We start from the raw sequence: 18,946 nt of genomic DNA on the forward strand, positions 1-18,946 counted from the left end.
TTATATGGATACTCACCTTTTTCAGCTCATTGAAACTTTGGCTTTCCCACGCTGAAACCCGGAGTTGCTTTTTTGGAAATTGCCTGAGTGGTAAATATTGTTGGTCCCTATAAGCCAACAAACAGAAAGTGGGAAGCAGATGCCTAGAGGCTGAGAGACAAGCTGAGGGAGGTTTCACATACATGCTTTTAGAAAATACCACCGAAATTGGCCTTTCCTTTAGGGCTTACATGTCCCAGCACAGAGAGAGCGGCCTTCTCAGATCTTGCCCAAGGGTTTTTATATGCACGTATGAACATGTCAGCAGAGGATTCCAGTCTGCCTTGTCACAGATGAAAAGAAAAATATGAAGTCTTCTAGATCTTGACTTTTTCATTAATGTATATAGGTTCTGACTCTGGTTTCCTCTGTGTACAGCAATTAAGTAAAAAGACCAAGTCAGGGCGATCTCTGAATGAGGAGTCGGGAGGAGAGGATGATAATGATAAAAGGAGGAAAGGAACCTTCTTTTCCTGGTCCAGGAGTAAAAGCATTGGGAAATCGCAAAAGAAGAAAGAAAATGGGGATGTTACCAATGGTGAGTAATGCCGTGCTATATGGTTATGAAGTATAGTGGCTGATGCTGTTACTTTGACTTCTGCATAGCCAGCTTAGGCCATGTTCTAAGACACACACAGCCACCTACACATCATGTTATTGACTTTCAGTAATACATCTACATGTAGCATAAAAGTAGTCACCCTGCCTGCCAGTGCAGACCACTAGTTTCTATACTAGTCATAACTGTGTGTTCGGTTATAATTTTCCCACTACAGAGGCTCAGTCATCCTGCTCAGGCTTTGCCGTTGGCTAGGACCGTTTCGGAATCCACAGCTGACGATCTTCTTTTTATCATTTTCCTGGCAGACTCCACTTTTATCAATGGGGGTCCAGGCAGGAGGCGCGAGTCGCAAGGTTCTGTATCATCTTCGGCAAGCCTTGAGATGATTAATTGTGGAAGTAACGGCAATGCGCTGGAGGTAAGGACCAAGTTCAAACTGTAATTGTTTTGCAAGGCAGCAGCTCTTTTATCAGGCGACTTGACGAGGAACCATTTAAAAGCCCGGAGCACACATTATGCATGCTTTAGCTAAATGATCGTATGGATTCTTGTGACCTTCGTAATCTGATTTTCATTTAATCTGCTGATCTCACCTTGGAGAAAGCTTTTATTGTAATGCTATTAGTAGAATACATTATAGTTTTCTATGGTGACTTCACACCTTAGTAAGCAAAGTGCCTGAAGGAAAAAGCATTGTCGTCCATGGTGGCCAGTCAATCTCTTACTTTTTCTTCAGTGCGATGTTTATTTTTATTGTCATTTCACACTTTTGGGATGCGTTTGGACCCTTCCTCAGGCTTTATACAATTCTGGAACTGATTCTTAAACCAATGTATTTATATACAGTGGTAAACTACTCAAGTGTGCCATGAAGAAATGGTTGTATTTTATTTTTCATTGCTACTATAATATGTGATGGAAAATACTGTTCAGTATTCTAATACAGCTCTTATTTAATCAAGTAGTCTTCTGCTCATCATGAGTTTTACATGCTCTATAACAGCCCTCACAGGAAACATTAAATAAGTCATGATGTACTAGTTCTGCTGTCTGCTCTTTATTAGCTTTTTTTCTTTGTGTCCTCCAAAGTTTGAATCGTCCAGAGTGTCGTCTTCTGAGAAATCCCCCAAACACTGCTACATCGCTATGCCAGATGGCTCGTCCTGTGCCATGGTTGTGAAGACTGGTTTCTCCATTAAGGAAATCCTGTGCGGCCTGTGTGAGAAGCATGGCTTTAATATTGCTGCAGTGGATCTGTTTTTAGTTGGCGGTAACAAGGTAAGACCCTTTTTCTGCTAAGGTGGGCTTTACTTCCATAAATATTGTTTTTAAGTTTGGTTAGAGTGATGCTGTGTGATCTCTATCTTGGTCTAGTGGCTGGATCTGCACTAATCATCCACTCTTGGCGCTTGTTCACACCAATTGCGGTGCGGTCCAGAGCGGCAGCTGCAGTCAATGGCACTGCAGCCACGCCCCACCGCCAGCAGTGCGATCGGACGTGTGGCAAAACATTGCCTGCGTTCCGGTCCACTGCAAATGCAAAAAATAGAGCATGCAGCATTTTTTTTCCTTTCGCAGTGGACCGGAATGCAGGCCATGCGTCTGATCGCACAGCGGGGGGAAGGGGGTGCTGGCTGCAGTGCCATTGACGTACCGCGCGGCTGCCGCATAAGTCTGAACAATGCAATGGTTTTTATATTTAGAGCTACTCAGCACATATTCTAACGACCGAATACGCGTGAAAAACCGCTCATGCGTGAATGGAGCCTCACTGAGCATTAAGCACACGTTAAATGTAGGAGTGCCAAGGGCTTGTTACTATGGGATAGGTTCATGTAAATCTGTCATGAGAATATAATGGATGTAGCCACTGTTGAGCTCTCCCTTTGAGAATGCTATTTGCCTGGCTGTTATGCTGATGCTTTAGAGAGTTCCTGTCACCAGTCCATTTAATTTCATCTACAGTCCTCCCATAAGATTATATGTGCATTTAATACATGCTATTTAATTGTACAATGTATACTTTATTTGACTTTAGTGGAGCTGCAAAGTATTAATTTGCCTTCAGGGCTCATCTTTACAACTTTAGTTGTGAGATCTTTTGCAATGTGGCCTTTGAGCCCAGAGGAATATAGACTTCCATGCTGGTTATGCTGAGAAGGAGCACTCACATCGGGGTTATTGTGTGAGTAAGGGTGAGGGTTTCCTGTAATGGGAGTAAGGTTGGGTTTTGTTGGTGACTTTTTGTACACACCCTATGTTGCTAGAATAAAGGTAGGTTGCACTAAAGATTGGGTGCTATGATCCCTTGATCCTTGCAGTATATACCATGGTCTGAACCGGATGGTTGTGTCCATGAATGTGGACCTTCTGCCAGAATTAGAATTCTGCTCTTTGAGGGTCTCCTGAACAGACAAGAGCTTTCCCATGTTATGTGAATGCTGCTTGCGTAGTGTGCGTAGTAGGATAATCGATTCCTGGGTTTCACTGAGCAAGACTTGCTCTCTATTGAAATGAGTGCAGGCAGCCCCACGGGGATGTCTGCTTAGAAGATAGGGTCCCTTTAAAGCCTCAATACAGACATATGCACACAGCAGTGGCTGGCAGTGAAAGTGTTAAAGCCCCTGGGCCTGGCTCCTCACAAGTAGCAGTGTGTAGAATGTGCTTGCTCCCCCCCTCCAAAATGTGTAATTTATTGTGTGCTTCTGTTTATTTTGTCTTCACATAACGCAGCCGCTCGTTCTCGGCCAAGACAGCAGCATTCTCGAGTCCCGGGATCTAAGAATAGAAAAACGGACGTTGTTTCGGTAGGAGAAACCAAATGAATCCACCAAATGTAACATTTTGGGCTGCAGGGAGGTTTTCCATCGCGGACCCTCCTGGCGGGAACGTTTCCTTTCCAGTTTATTTAATAAATGTATTTCATCGCAGACTCTGCGCGCCTCAGTCTACCAAACTAACAATCTCTCTGGGGTTATTACAGCCATGGATCATTTCACGTCTGCTCGGATTTTCCTCTGGATGGAATTGTGCAGCTGAAGCAATTTGAAAAAAAAATGAACTCCGTTAAAATGTTCTGCTGTATTTTTATTTGTGTTCCCGTTTTGTAAAGCTTAAAAATAACCAAAATATAAGATCGAGATTTAACCTCATAAATAGGAGCTCTGATCTGGAAGGAAGCCGTGTATAAAACTGGCAACATGCATGGCTATGGCTTTCAAACCGGAGGCACTCTCTCTCGTATGGAATTCAAATATATTTATCCCTTTTCCAGCCAAATCTGAGAACACGTGCTATATGTTATGTGCTCCCATTCACACTGCACACCTAAAAAGAATGATAAAATATATTCTAGCTGTTTATTTGGAGCAGGATTAAGTACTCTATAGGCACCTTGAATTCTTCACAATAACTTGCTAAAGGAACACTTGACAATACACTATAGAGACAGTTTTGTTTTTTTAAAAGTGCATTAACATACAGTACAATGTACCATCCAAGCCTTGAGATCTTTAAAGTAGTATTAAATGCTCAAACTTTTTTTCTCCAATAATGAATGCAGATCAAGCAAATATATATTGGCCAGCAAAGTATTACATTTTTGCCCAAACACTTATAATCATCATGTTTCAGAACTGCTGGCCCCAACTCTTTTGACTTTGCTTCCCTGAATGTGCTGTCCAGTACAAGATCAGAAGGAACAGAGCAGTCTCCAACAGCTGTCCATCTACTATCTTGGAGAAGGGAGCGCTGGGAGGGGAGTGACTTGCCTTGCTGTGTTTGTAGAGACACACAGCTTACTAGCACACACAAGGGTGGCTCCACAGGACCCTGCTTTTGACTTTAACATTGCGTTAAGTCACCATTTACACATGGGCGTATCAGGAACGCACATCAAATGCGCACAAAAGTGCATGCTTTGGCATGCATTCTCGAAATGCACACCAAACGCACTTGTTGTGCCAGCACAGTGGCATAGTGGTTAGCACTGGGGTCCTCAGTTCATATGCCGCTCAGCACACTATCTGCAAAGAGTTTGCATGTTCTCCCTGTGCTTGTGTGGGTTTCCTCCGGGTACTCTCGATTTCTCCCACACTCCAAAGACATGCTGGAAGGTTTATTGGCCCTGTGTGCATGTGAGATAGGGACCTTAGATTGTAAGCTCCTTGAGGGCAGGGACTGATGTGAATGTGCAGTATGTAAAGTGCTTTGTAAATTGTCAGCGCTATATAAATACCTATAATAACAATTACTAGTCAGCAGCACCCCAAACGTGGCCAAGCAAATGCAGAATGCATGTCACAGAATTTGTTACATGTGCAACTTTTCCCATGGGTTCGTCAGCCATTGAAATCAATGGGGATGCGCCAAACACAAGAAACCAAAGCTCAGGAACGCGCGTTAGCGCGATGCGTGTTCCTGCTAAGCCTAACCCTTTGTTAGGACAGACAAGATGAGATAACTGATAAGATCTACCAGCACAGTACAGACAGGGTTAATTATGGTAAAAATGACTTCCTGGCCCCCCTCCTATGGAAATAATTTTTAAGAATAAAAAGGTTATCGGCAGTTTTTCAATCTTTAAATATTTGTTAAAGTTTTGCTATGTGAATGGGAACATGTAACGGATATAAAGTAGGTGTCCCAATTTGGCTACAACAGTGGAAATTCAATTTAAGAAGAAAAAATCCCGCTATAGCACAACCAGCCACTTTTTTTATTTCCGGAGTTCACCTTTAGAGTAGAATGGTTTTGGATAGAATAGAGAAAGGTTCGATCCTCTGATCGATCGTCTTTTATTATTAGCATTATCCATGAGATATCCCTTCATTTCCTGTTGTGTCTCCTGATGGAGATTCAAATGCTTTCCCTCTCTACCCCTACCTAAAAAAGTTTTTTCTTGAGTTTCATTCTAAGTCCTACACTGCAGGTATATAATGAGGAATAGCGGATTGTAATGAAATGTTTCTTTGTTTTTTTTAGCTTGGATCTTGTACCAATTAACAGATCAGTGGGATTGAAAGCCAAACCGACGAAGCCTGTGACTGAAGTCTTGCGTCCTGTTGTGGCTAAATATGGGCTGAATCTTAATGAACTTGTTGCTAGACTTGTAAGTCAACTTATAGTTTGATATAACATCACATTGTTTCATCTTTATTTAGCCTCTTATCTAGGTTGAAGTAATCTATTCTGTCTGTTGCACACTTGAGTGCAGTAGGTTAACTTTAGATTGCTCTGTCTCTGCAGAGTGGGGAGCAGGAACCTCTAGACTTGGGTGTCCCTATATCCACCTTAGACGGCCAGAGAGTTGTATTAGAGGAAAAGGACGGCTCCAGAATGAAAGGTAAGTGGAGGCTGTTCGTTCTTCTCTGTATTCTAACCCACTCTCATACGTTTTCATAGCATGTTTACTTGGTGTGATAGAGACATTGCACCAAATCATATTTATTAACTCTTTTATAACCATTGCTCATTGAGGCCTAGATGCCCCAATCAAATCTCATTGTACATTGGTTAGCTTTTTAAATGTGTCAGTGAAAGTCAGATATGTCTGGCAAATCATATAATATGTGTGTATCATGTCCTATTGTGCTCTTTATACTGAAGGTTTTGACGTTTATTGTGTGTTTGATTGCAGACAAAGCAAAGAATCCTGTGATAAAGTCAATTCCTGCATTACCCAACTCCAGGATCCATACATGCACGGTAAGTTGCTGATTTGTTTGTCTTTAGGCCTCATTCACACTGCCGCACATATGCAGTATATGCAAATAAATGGCTCCGTATGGAGCCGTATATTTGCGTAGCGTAAAAACAGAATGGAACCAAGATGCGTCCGGGCAACGTATTTCTGTGTATTTTACACACACATGCATGTTTGCGCGTGTACACGCGTACAGTTCATTAAAATTTCTATTACAAATGATGCATTCTGGGATTGCATATAGTGCAAGCATATACGCACGTATATGCGTATACAGTACATACGCGCATGTATGCGTATATACGCAATATACAATTTTGCTCTTGTGTGTGAATGAGGCCTATGACCGTAATTGGTTAGGAACCGGCTGAAATGAGGATTTGAAGCAAAGGAACTTCAGTGTCACAGTTATTGTTATGTTTATCCTTTTGATGGAATTGACCTTCACATTCTGTCAGGAATTGACTTTATTGGTATCTACAGTGACTGTAGGTGTCAGTATGCATACTTCAGTATAACTGTATATAGAAAAATATTTCGGCAGTTCCTTGGTTTTACGTGTGGCCCTGCTATGGACTCCTGGGTACAGTCCCCACCAGGAACACTCTCTGATGCGAGAGATTACATGTGCTCTCATTACATTTCTGTCTACAAGGATTGTCCTGGCCCTTTGATTCCTTTCCATTCCTGGATCTGGCTATGACCATGGCAAGGGCTGTGAGCCCGAGGCACTGACTGGACTTTATTAGGTTATTGTGAGGACTTTTGTTGGCTTTATTGGTGAGGAAGCAGAATGGTGGGACTGACAGACCTAAGTAAGTAAGAGCTGCTATAAAGTTCCCCTAGATGTGAGATGGCAGGCAGATTAATCTCTGAATGGCTGCAGCATAAATATGCACGCTTATACCTGCCACTGGGCATCACCTCTGGGGAACAACAGTGATTGATCTCAGAAAATCCATCCCAGACAATGGGGCCTGATTTCAGATTCTCCTTTATTACAGCAATTACTTAAATGCATTTTAGTTATCATGCAGCTTGGTCTGAAGTGGCACATAGAATTATTGTCTTCCTTTCCTCTTCTCATTGGAGAATGTTTTGTCAGGGTTGTAGGGAAATTTGGCAGTAAGCTTGTAACGGTCTGATGCGATTGTTCTTACCCCCTCGGGTTGCCCTAAATATATTGATCTTGCCCGTCTTATAGGGCCTTATCAGGCTCTTTTATGGCCACCTATATTTATTAAGGCAGTGCGCAGTAAGCCTTAGCAACCAATTAGTATCCACCGTTTCCTGATCTTACCAACTGCTATTGGTTACTTCACTTCATACATTGTTGATTGGAAAAAATGTAGAACCTTTTTGTCTGTGTACTTGCAGGTGGAAGATCGACCTCTTGTAAAATCTGCCTCCATTAGACTTAGAGGGGAATTTGGCAAAGGAAGAGATACTCGACAACAGAAAAAAGATGAAGCAGTGCTGAGAGTGGGCAGAAAGAAGCAGCATAAAATTAATCTGGATGAAGCGGAAGGTAAACGCTTGGCAGTACACCTAATTGCATATGTAGTCTTGGGGTATGTTTTAAAGGAGACAGGAAGAGGATGTAGATGTTGTCACTATGGGATAGTCCACCCATTAGAACACTATTATGTCAGAATATGTTGCTTGGTCCTCCCAACAGAATGCCTACACTGGGCACAGCTGTCACTGAGCTGTCCACCTAGAGCCCATGAAAAGGCATAATGGGTGTCGGTTGCTTGTAGGTGAGAAGTAGGGGGTTCTGTTTTTAGTATTATTGTAAGGAGAGCCCAGGGGTGACACTGGGCATTGTGCTTATGGTGGTTGTTCCAAAATGGGGTTGTTTTCTGGGTGATTCCCTGTCCCTGAAGGTGAGCAAGAGACAAGCAAGAGGTCTGTGGATCATTCTACATTACAACCTCTATAAAGAGTTGAAATATCAGTTTTGAATTGATAAGCCTTTAAAATTAGATGGGGTTCCTATAAGGGATGCACCGATACCAGTTTTTTAGTATCTCTAGTACTAGTACCGATATTTATATTTTGATACCGGTACTTCCGGTAGCATGGGGTTGGCTTTCCGGGCAATCAGGAAGCTGGGCAGCGTGTCATTACCCGCTGCCTGGCTCTTTGATTGCTCGGGAAGCCAACTCCATGCTGTTTGGTTGGCTCGATGCTGATTGGCCGGGAAGCCGGCTTCCCAGCCAATCAGAGAGCCGGCAGACGGTTCTTTACTTGTGGCTCGGTTTCCTGATTGGCCCAGAAGCCGCCCCTATGTTTCCTCGCAGCACTGCCGGTCAGAGAAAATCTCCCTCTGACTGGAAGTTCGCGTTTTGGAGCATTTGGGCGAGTACGAGTACTTGCCCAAATACTTATCGGCATCGATACTAGTATCTGTATCAGTGCATCCCTAGTTTTTATTACAGCATACATAGAAATATGAGCTAGAAGAACCAGCTAAAATGAAACAAAAGCTAAAAATGTTTTGGGGCAATGTAAGTCTTTCAGGGGATATTGTTTCTAACTAAAAAACAAACTTCACTTTTCTCCTTGTAGCCTTTTTTGAGATGATTTCGAAAGCACAAAGCAATCGAGCAGAAGACCAGCGTGGCCTCCTACGGAAAGAAGACCTAGTCCTTCCAGATTTCCTTCGATTGTCCCCTCCCGATGAGACTTCCTTAACCCCAGGAGCAGGACAGAGTAGCAGAAAAAAGATGGAGAAGAGCACCAGCCTTGACAAAGGCACAAATGGTGCTTCCCGCGGGTTCCTAGGTACAAAACAGGACTTCACCCAAAATGGTGCAGACTGGTCTGCCAAGTTCAGCGGAGTGGGGAAGAGGGACAAAGCCGAAATGGTGCCACCTTCTGGAAGGAAGACGTATGTTCCTTTTAACCCTCCACTGTCTCCAATCCCTCATGTCCAAGACAGACGCGTCGCCAGCCGCGAGCGACGTTCGAAAGACTTGTCTAGCGGGAACATTCAGACTGTGGAAGACGACAATGTAGCGGATCTCACTCTAGTGGCGGAAGGAGACATTAGCAGCCCCAATAGCACTTTACTCCCAATGCCCCCAACACCGCTGCGCGATGTCAGTAAGCTGTCCGAAGCCAACTTTTCACCCCCTCCTCCATGCACGGCTAGCCAAGATAGTTCTGGATGTCAGAGATCAGGTATTTCCGGATTTTAAGTTTACGTTCTGATTTTTACAAACCTCTCGCTTCCATTTTATGTATATTTTGTTTTATTTTCTTTTACGTTTTTTGCACTTTTTAAAATATTGCAGATTTGCACATTGTTTTATTTGTTTATACAGTGTGTATGTATAGAGGAGGTCGCCGTTCATAGCATAACACTGCTCCAATTCCGACGAGGCCAGCAGGAAGCGTTTACAATTCAAGTGCCAAAACTGTTTACAGAATCAGATCTATTCTAATGCTGGCCACAAACTTTCAGACCATCCGTAAGATCAGAGGGTGTGTGTAATACTATAATAGGAGTGCAGTACTCTCACAACTTGTGTGCTGATGCTTTAAATCAGAGGAACTGGCTGCGCTGCAAAATGCTTTCTTTTTAAACAGATTAAGAGTTAATATTAATCAAACCTTTTAGACTTGATTTGGATTCAATCGGAAAATTAAACTAAAAAAAGTATTAGACTGTAAAGAAATTGTAACATTTTGGAGGTGGGCGGCTTCCGCATGCCAGGCTGGCAAAATTGACTTTTTTCTTTCTTTTTCATTTAATTTAAATACAATAAATGTGCTTCCTCCAGATTGGTGGGTCTTTTAGTGTTGGAAGTCTGTGGAGTGGGAGTTCTATTTAATTTTATATAATTGTTAAACATCAGAGAGTGTAAATCTCCTCTCTCATCTCACCCTCGTGCAGACGAACAGGGCGCACATGATGGCGAACTGTCACGGACTGATATTGCTTAAACGTGCAATCTAGTTTTGTTATTTTTTTGTATAAAACCGCCGACGACTCTTTTGCGTTTAACAAAGCAGTGCAGAAAGCAGCAGTGATGAGCAGCCAATCGGAAGCCACAGTCAAAACAATAGCTGACTACAGGCTACTATGCCATTCAGAATGCTCTTTGTCCTGTTAAAGGGTGACAGTAGGGTGTTAAGGTTCATTCTGGGAATTATACAAAAAGCACTCTTGCAGTGGGGCCCCCAGTCCTGCAAGGGTTAAATGCTTGTTACAGTGACACACTCCAGCAGGTTCTCTCCATCCGTGTAACGTGTTCCCTGAAGCCTCTTCTGTAAGACACTCAGACCGGCAGTTGCAAGCTGATATTATGTACAATGCAGGGTCAATAGTCCTTCATTGTATGCAAAGAAGCTGAAGCCCTTCTGTAAACTGAAGCACTGGAAAGAAGAGGAGGGCGCTGGGGCGATGAATTGGGCAAGCTTTAAAGCTGATTCCTCTACCCCTAGACTTGGTGACACTAAGCTCAGGAGTTAAATCCTAAAAATACATTCAAGTACCTTAACTATTACCAGAAATATATCTTATTTGTGTATTACTCGGCTGTAGATCCTCAAATCATCTCTGAATTGGTGCTGACACTGTCCTTCCTTCTGGAGGGGGGCTACTTTTGTTCCCCATGGTCCTTGTGTGTGATGTAAAGTCGCCACCGATCCAAGCTCGCTCCTGTGATGAACTATAATCTTGGTACAAATTAGTAAACTAAACATGAGATTGTAGTCCATCATGTGAGCCATCTTGGAGCGGTGGATACTTTACAACATGGGGAACAAAAGTAGCCCCCCTCCAGAAGGAAGGACAGTGTCGGTACCAATTCAGAGTGATTACAGTGATACACAAATAAGATACATTTATGTTATTAAGGTTCTTGAATGGATTTTTAAGATTTAACTCCTGAGTTTAGTGTCAGTTTAGGTCTAGGGCTTCAGCGTTTTAAAAACGTGCGTTTCTCCCTGCATAGATATGTCTATGGAATTAAGACCGCACGGCGTCTGCCTGAAAATAGCTCCTGCATCTTTTTGCGCTACAGATGTTTCCGTACGTACAATGCAACGCTAAGGTGTGAACAGTCGCCATTGACTTGCATTGAAATGTGTGTTTTGTGCTTTTTCGCACCGATAAATCCGCACATAATAACAATCATGTGTGAACCAGGCCTGAGAGACTAGGTTTCAGAGAACCAGTTTCACGGATGGAGGGAACCTGCCTGAGCGAGGAGTAAGGTAAGAATTACACCGTATTCCTCAACTCCTAGACTTAATAGGCATTTACCCTTGGGGAGGGGGGCGGGGGGCAACTTCACGGTTAACTTTTTTTTCTTTCTTTCCTGGAGTGTGGATTTCAAGATATTTACTTGATTTTGTTTTTTTTTTCTTTACAAAGAGTATATACTGTATATCACAGCAGGCTTATTGAAGGAGCGGCCAAATACCGATCAGATTGTATCATTTTGTACATTCATTTCTTTTATTTTTTTTTGATGTTTAAACATTGATCAAAATGTGACATAAATTGTAAATATATTTTATTGTGTTTCCAGTGTTCAGCTTTTTATTTGTTTCACATAAGTGAACAGTTGGAGAGGATTGTAACTTGAATCTTACAGTACACATGAACTATAATTTTACCGGTCTTCTGTATACAGGGCACATTCTATGTTCTGCATGTTTGCCAATAACTCGGACTATGTATAAATATTCTGTATAGTTTTTATCAGTCCTTTGCTTTTTATTTTTTTTAAACGGAACCCTGTTCTAGCAAGTGTGCCTTTTTGACGCATGATTGTGTGTTTCCGAAAATATCGCTTTCTGCTGTGATTCCTCGATGATTTGATATTGATTTCAATGCACACTATACATTCCTGAATCTTCTGAAAGGCATTTTATCTTTACCGTTCTGCAAGTGTAGCGGCTGCAGCCATTTGGGAGCATGGGTGTGAAGTGTCTGAAGAAAGGGCGGTTCACTATGCTTATACCAACCAGTCAGTTTCTCCATATATCCAATATTGCGTTTGGGAAATCTGATCTGATGGTCAACAAGAAACTTTCTTCCTTAAGGTGTGTCTAAACCCAAGAACAACATTGTAATATATTGCAGCGTATCAGTCCGTAGATGTTGTCGCTGCATTCATTTTTATTTTTCAAGATCAGAAATTTTTTAGGAAGTACAGAAAGTGATAATCTTGTCACAAGTGAGGTGTCCTTGACCTCATGTGAGCTGACAAGAAAGCAAACTACTAACTCCATCAATCCATCTTGTAATGGAGATGAACAAAAGCAGACACATTTGAAGAGCAGTCAAGGTGTCAACCACAGCTACCTCCATAGATACAAAGGAGGAGTGAGCATAGCCACCCTATGGAAGGAGCTGTGTTGTTTGCAGGATCACCAGGTGAAAATAAAGGAAAAAATTCCCGCCACCATATCTAAGGACTCGTAGGCTGCAACATAGTACAAATTGTTTTTTGGGTTTAGACACGCTTGAGACAACATAAGGGATACAAACACTCATTGTGCATTGCCTATGTGTACATACATTCAAAGTGGACATTTGAGGATGTGTCATAGCTGAGACTACGGTCCAGCACTATAAGCTGCCAATATTGCCCACCTCCTGAAAGTAGTGCAGACTTCAGGGTAGGTCCGTACTGTACGAGATGTAATGTGCTCTTCCCCAGAACTAGCACCGCCTAATGGAGTCAGGCAATGGCAGTTAGAATAATTTACTCATATCATTGTGCACTGCAGCTGCATTGACAAGAATGATTATCTCAGATCTGACACACACGAGCAGTGGAAATGCTAGTGTATATGCACCGTATGCCCTTTGTGACAGGAAGGAGGATATAACTTGTTCAGGAATTGCTGATACTGCTGCTTCATGAAGTTATTCTTCCTCTTATAGTCACTGTTGGGCCCATGTCACATTTTATGATCCTAAGAGTATCCCACTGTACTCCTTACCAGAAACCCCTTAAGGGTGGGTGCTGAAACAACTGTGGATGGGGCCCCTGAGATCAGTGAAGAAGCAAGATGTCACCAGTACACCAGGAAGATAGGTCAACCAAATGTCTTTTATTGCCGCATATTGTCACAGTGATAGCGACTTGTCGGGGCCGCGCAGGGTCCCCTTCATCAGGCTCAGTATGGCATGCACATGATAAGTATGGTCATACGAACCCTGCATGGCCCCGAAACGCCAATATCATGGTGACAATATGTGTCAAAGTTTTGGTTGACTTATCTTCCCGGCGTGCTGGTGACATCTTGCTTCTATACTTCTGATCCTGTCGCTAAAAGGTGCAGGGAGAACATTGGTCTGCTTTGCATACGTCACGCTCTCACCGGCTGGTTCAGTGAGACGTTGCTCCCAGAAATGCTGAGGGTTTATAAGAAAAGAGCGGCATGTCACTCATCCAGCCAGCAAAGGAGTAACTGCACGTTACCTCCTCTGTGACCTCCATAGACGGCAGGATCACAAGTAGGACATGGGCAGTGGGGAGTTCATAATCTGCTTCCTCTGAAATATTGGTCCTGCCACAAATGTCTTCCTCCCCCCCCCCCCCCCCCTCCACCCCCCCATGCCACTGCATGTAGCAGGTCCTAGTAAGTAGCATAGAAGTGACCACCTGTATTGCCATAAATTGTCATGGCTGTTTGTCCCGTTGTTATTTTCAGCCGGTCATTTCTGAAGATCTAGTAGTGACATCACTGTAGATTAATAGGAATATAATGAATATCATAAATGAGAATTGTTCCGGTGTACTAGGAGGACAATTACAAATTTCTCTCAAAAATATAAAAATGTTACCCGTTGCTGATCTTGGAGAATTGTATGGAGTGTGTTGCTGTTGCACTGTTGTTGTGCTTTAGAAATAGAAATGCAGAATACAGTACAAAAAAGATTCGGGCACTTTCAAATGTCTTGGAGAAACCAATATTGGAAGCTGATTGGTTGCTGTGGGCAGGTATACTTCATCCCCATGGGTTACTTTTCATACATGAGGTCCATGTGTCACTAGGCCTCGAGCCATACACCAACAGGATGGTGACATCACACTGCTTTCCCATTCCGCTGACAAACTGGCTGCCATGCTGCACATAGACAGTGGGTATTCTTTACCTGAAATCTCATTTCTTGGGGTAGGCAACTTCAGCACTCCAGATGTGGTAAAACTACAAATTCCATGAGGTATTGCAAGACTTGACAGCTGGAGTGCCGAGGTTGCCTACAACTGTCTTATGGTAAAGTAGAATTCTGTTAAGAGGAATTTCAATCCTTCAGCTGATCTTGTATACTGCATGTCAATCCAATCTGTAGCCTGTGCTCACACCTTCTTGCTCTGTAGATACCTTGAATGTAGACATTGTGTGTGCCATTTTGTACTGATCTTCTCCAAATGTAATAAACTCTTCTCTCCATTCTGCATCTCTCTTGCCTCTTTGTTTCTGCTTTTCTGGAGTGTCAATCTAACAAATTCATTCTAAAAATGACGAGAACACCATTTAATGTGTATCACATGATCTAATTCAGTTAACACACCCATTAAATGACCTTCAACCTCATAAGCTTGCAGTGCTACTTTTCTGTTTTTTTTCCAGATACACATTCCATTCAGTATGGTAAAATATATATAATATATATATATATACTCCTGCATGAAAGTGTGTGTACTTGTATTCTGTGATGGCATGAAAGTGTGTGCGCCTATATTCTGTAGCGGCATGTTCTTTTCTAATGTGTGTATTATCTGATGTATTTTCCAAATCCTAAATCTGTATAGGGGAATTTTGAAAACCTGGGAGCTGCTGGAGGTGCTTTGCCTAAAGAGGCCACTTCTCTCAAGCACAGCTGTTTACTCTGTTAACTCTGTTCACTGTGTAGACAATAGGTGATGATTAAATCTGAACTCCAGGTATAAAGATGTATGTATACTTACATTGGTCCAGCTTGGTTCAATGTAAGTATATGTAATTTCTCCCTGGTTAGCCCATTGGGATCATGTAAACCTTGTAGATTGATAGAAGATCGCTGTAGGGCACTGTAGCAGCTCCAAGTTCTGGAACTGCTGCTGTGCTGAGCGAGTGAAAGCACAGGGGGTCGCTTTCTCGGCACCGCGGCAGTAAAATGCCTAGTAGTTTTATTAATGATTCATTACATATACTTACATTGAACCAAGCTGGACCAATGTAAGTATACATAAATCTTTATACCTGGAGTTCAGATTTAATCATCACCTATTGTATACACAAGGCGTTCTGTTGTCCAATCAAAGAACCCCCTCTATTAGTTAATAAAAATACTAAACGTTTGCGAAATGGCCGATGTGCCAAGCAAGTGACCCCCGTGCTTTCACAGCACAGGGGAAGACCTTCAGCAGGACCCAGAAGATCACTGTAAAGCAAGGTAGTAGTGCCGCATATTACAGTCTTTTACAGGATCCCAGTGGCTCTTCCAGGTATAAAATATGTATAACCTACATTGTGCCAAGCTGGACCTATATAAGCATATATAAATATTTATACCTGGAGCTTCCATTGTGTGGTTCAGTGTTGGTTGAATCAACAGGCCTACAAAGTTACACATTCCCTTTCGACAGACATGAATGTCCCTGCGGACAGCCCTGGTACTTGAGATCCTCTTTATCTTTTTTTATATAAAACCTGTAAAAACAATATGCCATCGGTCTAACCCTAATTCAAATGACGGTTGAGGTCTGCTATAGGCATTTTATATTTTGCCCACCAGGTTTGGACATTGACCATTATGTGACTGAAGACTCTTGCACATGACTCCCTACTGACACTGTAATGGCCTGTGTGTCTCAGCATGTGGCCACAGCCTGCATTTACATCTGTGGTAACTACGGAGTGCAATCCACATACTTCTCATTGCATATAGTCTACCTGGACACGTATCTCTGTGAGTTACAGGCTTTACCATTGGGCCAAACACAAAATGTACACACAGGCCAATACACACTGTTCACCACTACTTGTGTTATCAACTTCCTACTCTGGGTGAGCCGTCATCCCTCTCCATAGCAGAGATCTGTGTAAGGGAACAATCCACAGAAACAAGTGGCCCACCATCAATGTCTCTTGTGAACTGGAGCTGATTTTCTGTCATGTGTACGGAGTTAAGGTGTATCTTTTGTCCTGGCATCTGATGAGTGTTAGGAAGATGCACCATTTTGGTGCAGACGAGGCACACGTGCAGATAGTTGTGGGTTGACAGCATCATGAGGCAGATTTGTCTGTGTACAGAACATGGTAACGATATCAATGCACCTCCATTACTTATTTCCCACATTGGGATCGCCAGGTCACCCTCTGCCAAAGTCCTCTTATAAGCTCAACTAATATGGTCACTGGTCCCCCAGCTGCTCATTGTTTCTCTAATCACAGCTTTAGCTTTGCTGCTTCCAACCTTCCTATTCCAATTACTAATTTAGATGACATTATCATAAAAGATGAATGGAGAAAGCAGCAATAACGGAACTGGCCTTTGACAATGCGAGCTCCCAGGCTTTCATTCTGATAATTTGACTTCAATGCCCGCTGAGTCCTTGTCCCCAGAACAAGTATAGGGATTAGTAGTTCTAACACTTCTGATTCTCATTTACTCTCCGCATACTTGATCCAGGATTGTGAATGAAACGATATGAACTCAGGCACAGACCGCATCTACATTTTCAGAGGAAGTACTACAGTGGGGTCACCATACTTCTGTAATTGAAGAGTGATGTTAGAAAGTTACAGGGAAGGCTAACCTTCCCATACAGTTCCTGTTTATAGATGAAGACAGATGCAGCACATAACTTCACACCTGATACTCTGCCCACTGTTCTACCCTAAGGAGTCTGGGCAGTCATGTTGTACGTGGCCGATACTCTTGTTCCTGATTGCACACATGCTCTGCCAACAATAGAAAACCCACATTAGTTAGCTGCAGGGAATGTTGGGGAGAAGTAATCCAGAAACCTGCAGGAACATCACATCAATATTAGGAGATGTTTGTAATAGGGCTTTCTGCACTGTTATAGGACCCGCATTATGAGAGGGCAATTTGAACCTCTAAACTATAATGTAAGTTACATATTTCTATGGCTGATCCCTCATGCCTATAAACAATCATTTTTTAAGAGAACCTAAAGTTGCTCAACTCCGGCTTTATCTTTCTTTTTCCCAAACACTTGTAAGAAGTCCTCTCCTGTGCTGAAACAGAATACCCTCCATTCCCTGTGAACTTGCATCTCCACAATAAAATGCTTTAAAGCTGCAGCAGCCACCTTGAGTCATTCCCTGTCTGAACAACATTCATCAATCGCTATCGGCTTTCTCTGCCATCAATCATTTTGGCCCTGAGCTTTATAGGAAAGCACACCCCCCCGGCATCTCTTTAGATGTACCTACAATTAGTTGACCAATCGGCAGACCACAGCAGCCAGCAGGGAGAAGCAGGTACATCTAAAGGGATCCCAGGGATGTGTTCTTTCATATAACTGTAAAAAAAATATTCACAGCAGAATGCCGGCCCCTCCCACCTAAGAGCATCAGACAGACCAAGTGATGATGTCACTGGGTCTCAAAACCGGTATTTGATTGAAAAATGTTACTTGCATGCTGATCAAGGGGAAGGGGGGATCAGGGAAGACATGATTTGCATACAATACACCAGCTTTGATACAGTTTTTCCATGGTAAGTCATACATCATTTCCGGGACATTTTTCTGTTGGCTCATACACTCTTGTATCTGAAGCTGGTTACTCAGAAATAGATCTGGAGGTTAATCTCTCGCAGGAGGAGTACAGCATGTTAAAAACATTTGCTGATTTATGAGATTACATTGTAAAACATTTTAACAACAAAAATGATACACTAGTCCAGTAAGTTTACAATCCTGATGTACTCTGGGTGTTTCTAGCCATTGGTGAATGTTGTTTTGCTGGACCCTTAAAGAGGAACTGAAGTCTAGCAGAGGGCAAGTGACTAGTTACTAGTATTTTCTGTGGTCTACTGCAGCTACATTACTGCCTTACCACGCCCTGTTCTTCATTTTATCTCTGTGTGGAGGTGGCCATCTTGGTAGAGGCGGGGCTTTGTTTCCTCATGCCAGAGCCTCCAGCAAGGAGAACAAGGAACAGCACAGCAGTGATCTCACCAAATTTCCTGAGACTAGCGGTCAGAGGCAACACTACCTTAGATCTTACACTGCGGATATACAACTAGGATGCTGCAGAACAAGAGTTCCTAGGCACAGCCATGTACCAGGAAGTACACTACTACTCTTTAGAAGGAATTCCATACATCAGGGACGCCCACAATTTTTCGTCTGGAAATCCACTTTTCAAATGATGAGATCTACCAACCAAAAAACACCTGCATTCAGGGGCGGGAGGGGGTGTGGGGTTGTATTAAAGTCAATGGCACCGCAGCCAGGCCCCTCGCCCACAGTGCGATCGCCTGCACCTGGAACCCAGGCACATTAGTGACTGCGTTCCAGTCCAGTGTGATCCGCAAAAATGCGAGCACTATTTTTGCAGATCACACTGGGCCGGAATGCAGGCACTAATGTGCCTGCGTTCCGGGTGCGGGCGATCGCACTGTGGGCGGAGGGCATGGCTGCGGTGCCATT

At 42.9% G+C, this 18,946-nt stretch overlaps 1 protein-coding gene across 2 annotated transcripts in view; it reads left to right on the forward strand.

Moving 5' to 3' along the window:
• Nucleotides 1–18,946, forward strand: part of RGS12 (regulator of G-protein signaling 12) — a 146,524-nt gene that overhangs the window by 117,240 nt on the left and 10,338 nt on the right. For both annotated transcript variants that reach the window (XM_018554983.1, XM_018554984.1), the window contains 9 exons: nucleotides 418–577; nucleotides 907–1,019; nucleotides 1,691–1,879; nucleotides 3,335–3,408; nucleotides 5,585–5,711; nucleotides 5,849–5,945; nucleotides 6,240–6,307; nucleotides 7,683–7,833; nucleotides 8,877–9,491. In XM_018554983.1, coding sequence (XP_018410485.1) covers nucleotides 418–577; nucleotides 907–1,019; nucleotides 1,691–1,879; nucleotides 3,335–3,408; nucleotides 5,585–5,711; nucleotides 5,849–5,945; nucleotides 6,240–6,307; nucleotides 7,683–7,833; nucleotides 8,877–9,491 — 1,594 coding nt within the window. The remainder of the gene's footprint in view (nucleotides 1–417; nucleotides 578–906; nucleotides 1,020–1,690; nucleotides 1,880–3,334; nucleotides 3,409–5,584; nucleotides 5,712–5,848; nucleotides 5,946–6,239; nucleotides 6,308–7,682; nucleotides 7,834–8,876; nucleotides 9,492–18,946) is intronic.

The sequence above is a fragment of the Nanorana parkeri genome, unplaced genomic scaffold (genome assembly GCF_000935625.1).
Source record: "Nanorana parkeri isolate BGI_ZX_2015 unplaced genomic scaffold, ASM93562v1 scaffold180, whole genome shotgun sequence".
Lineage (NCBI taxonomy): Eukaryota > Metazoa > Chordata > Amphibia > Anura > Dicroglossidae > Nanorana > Nanorana parkeri.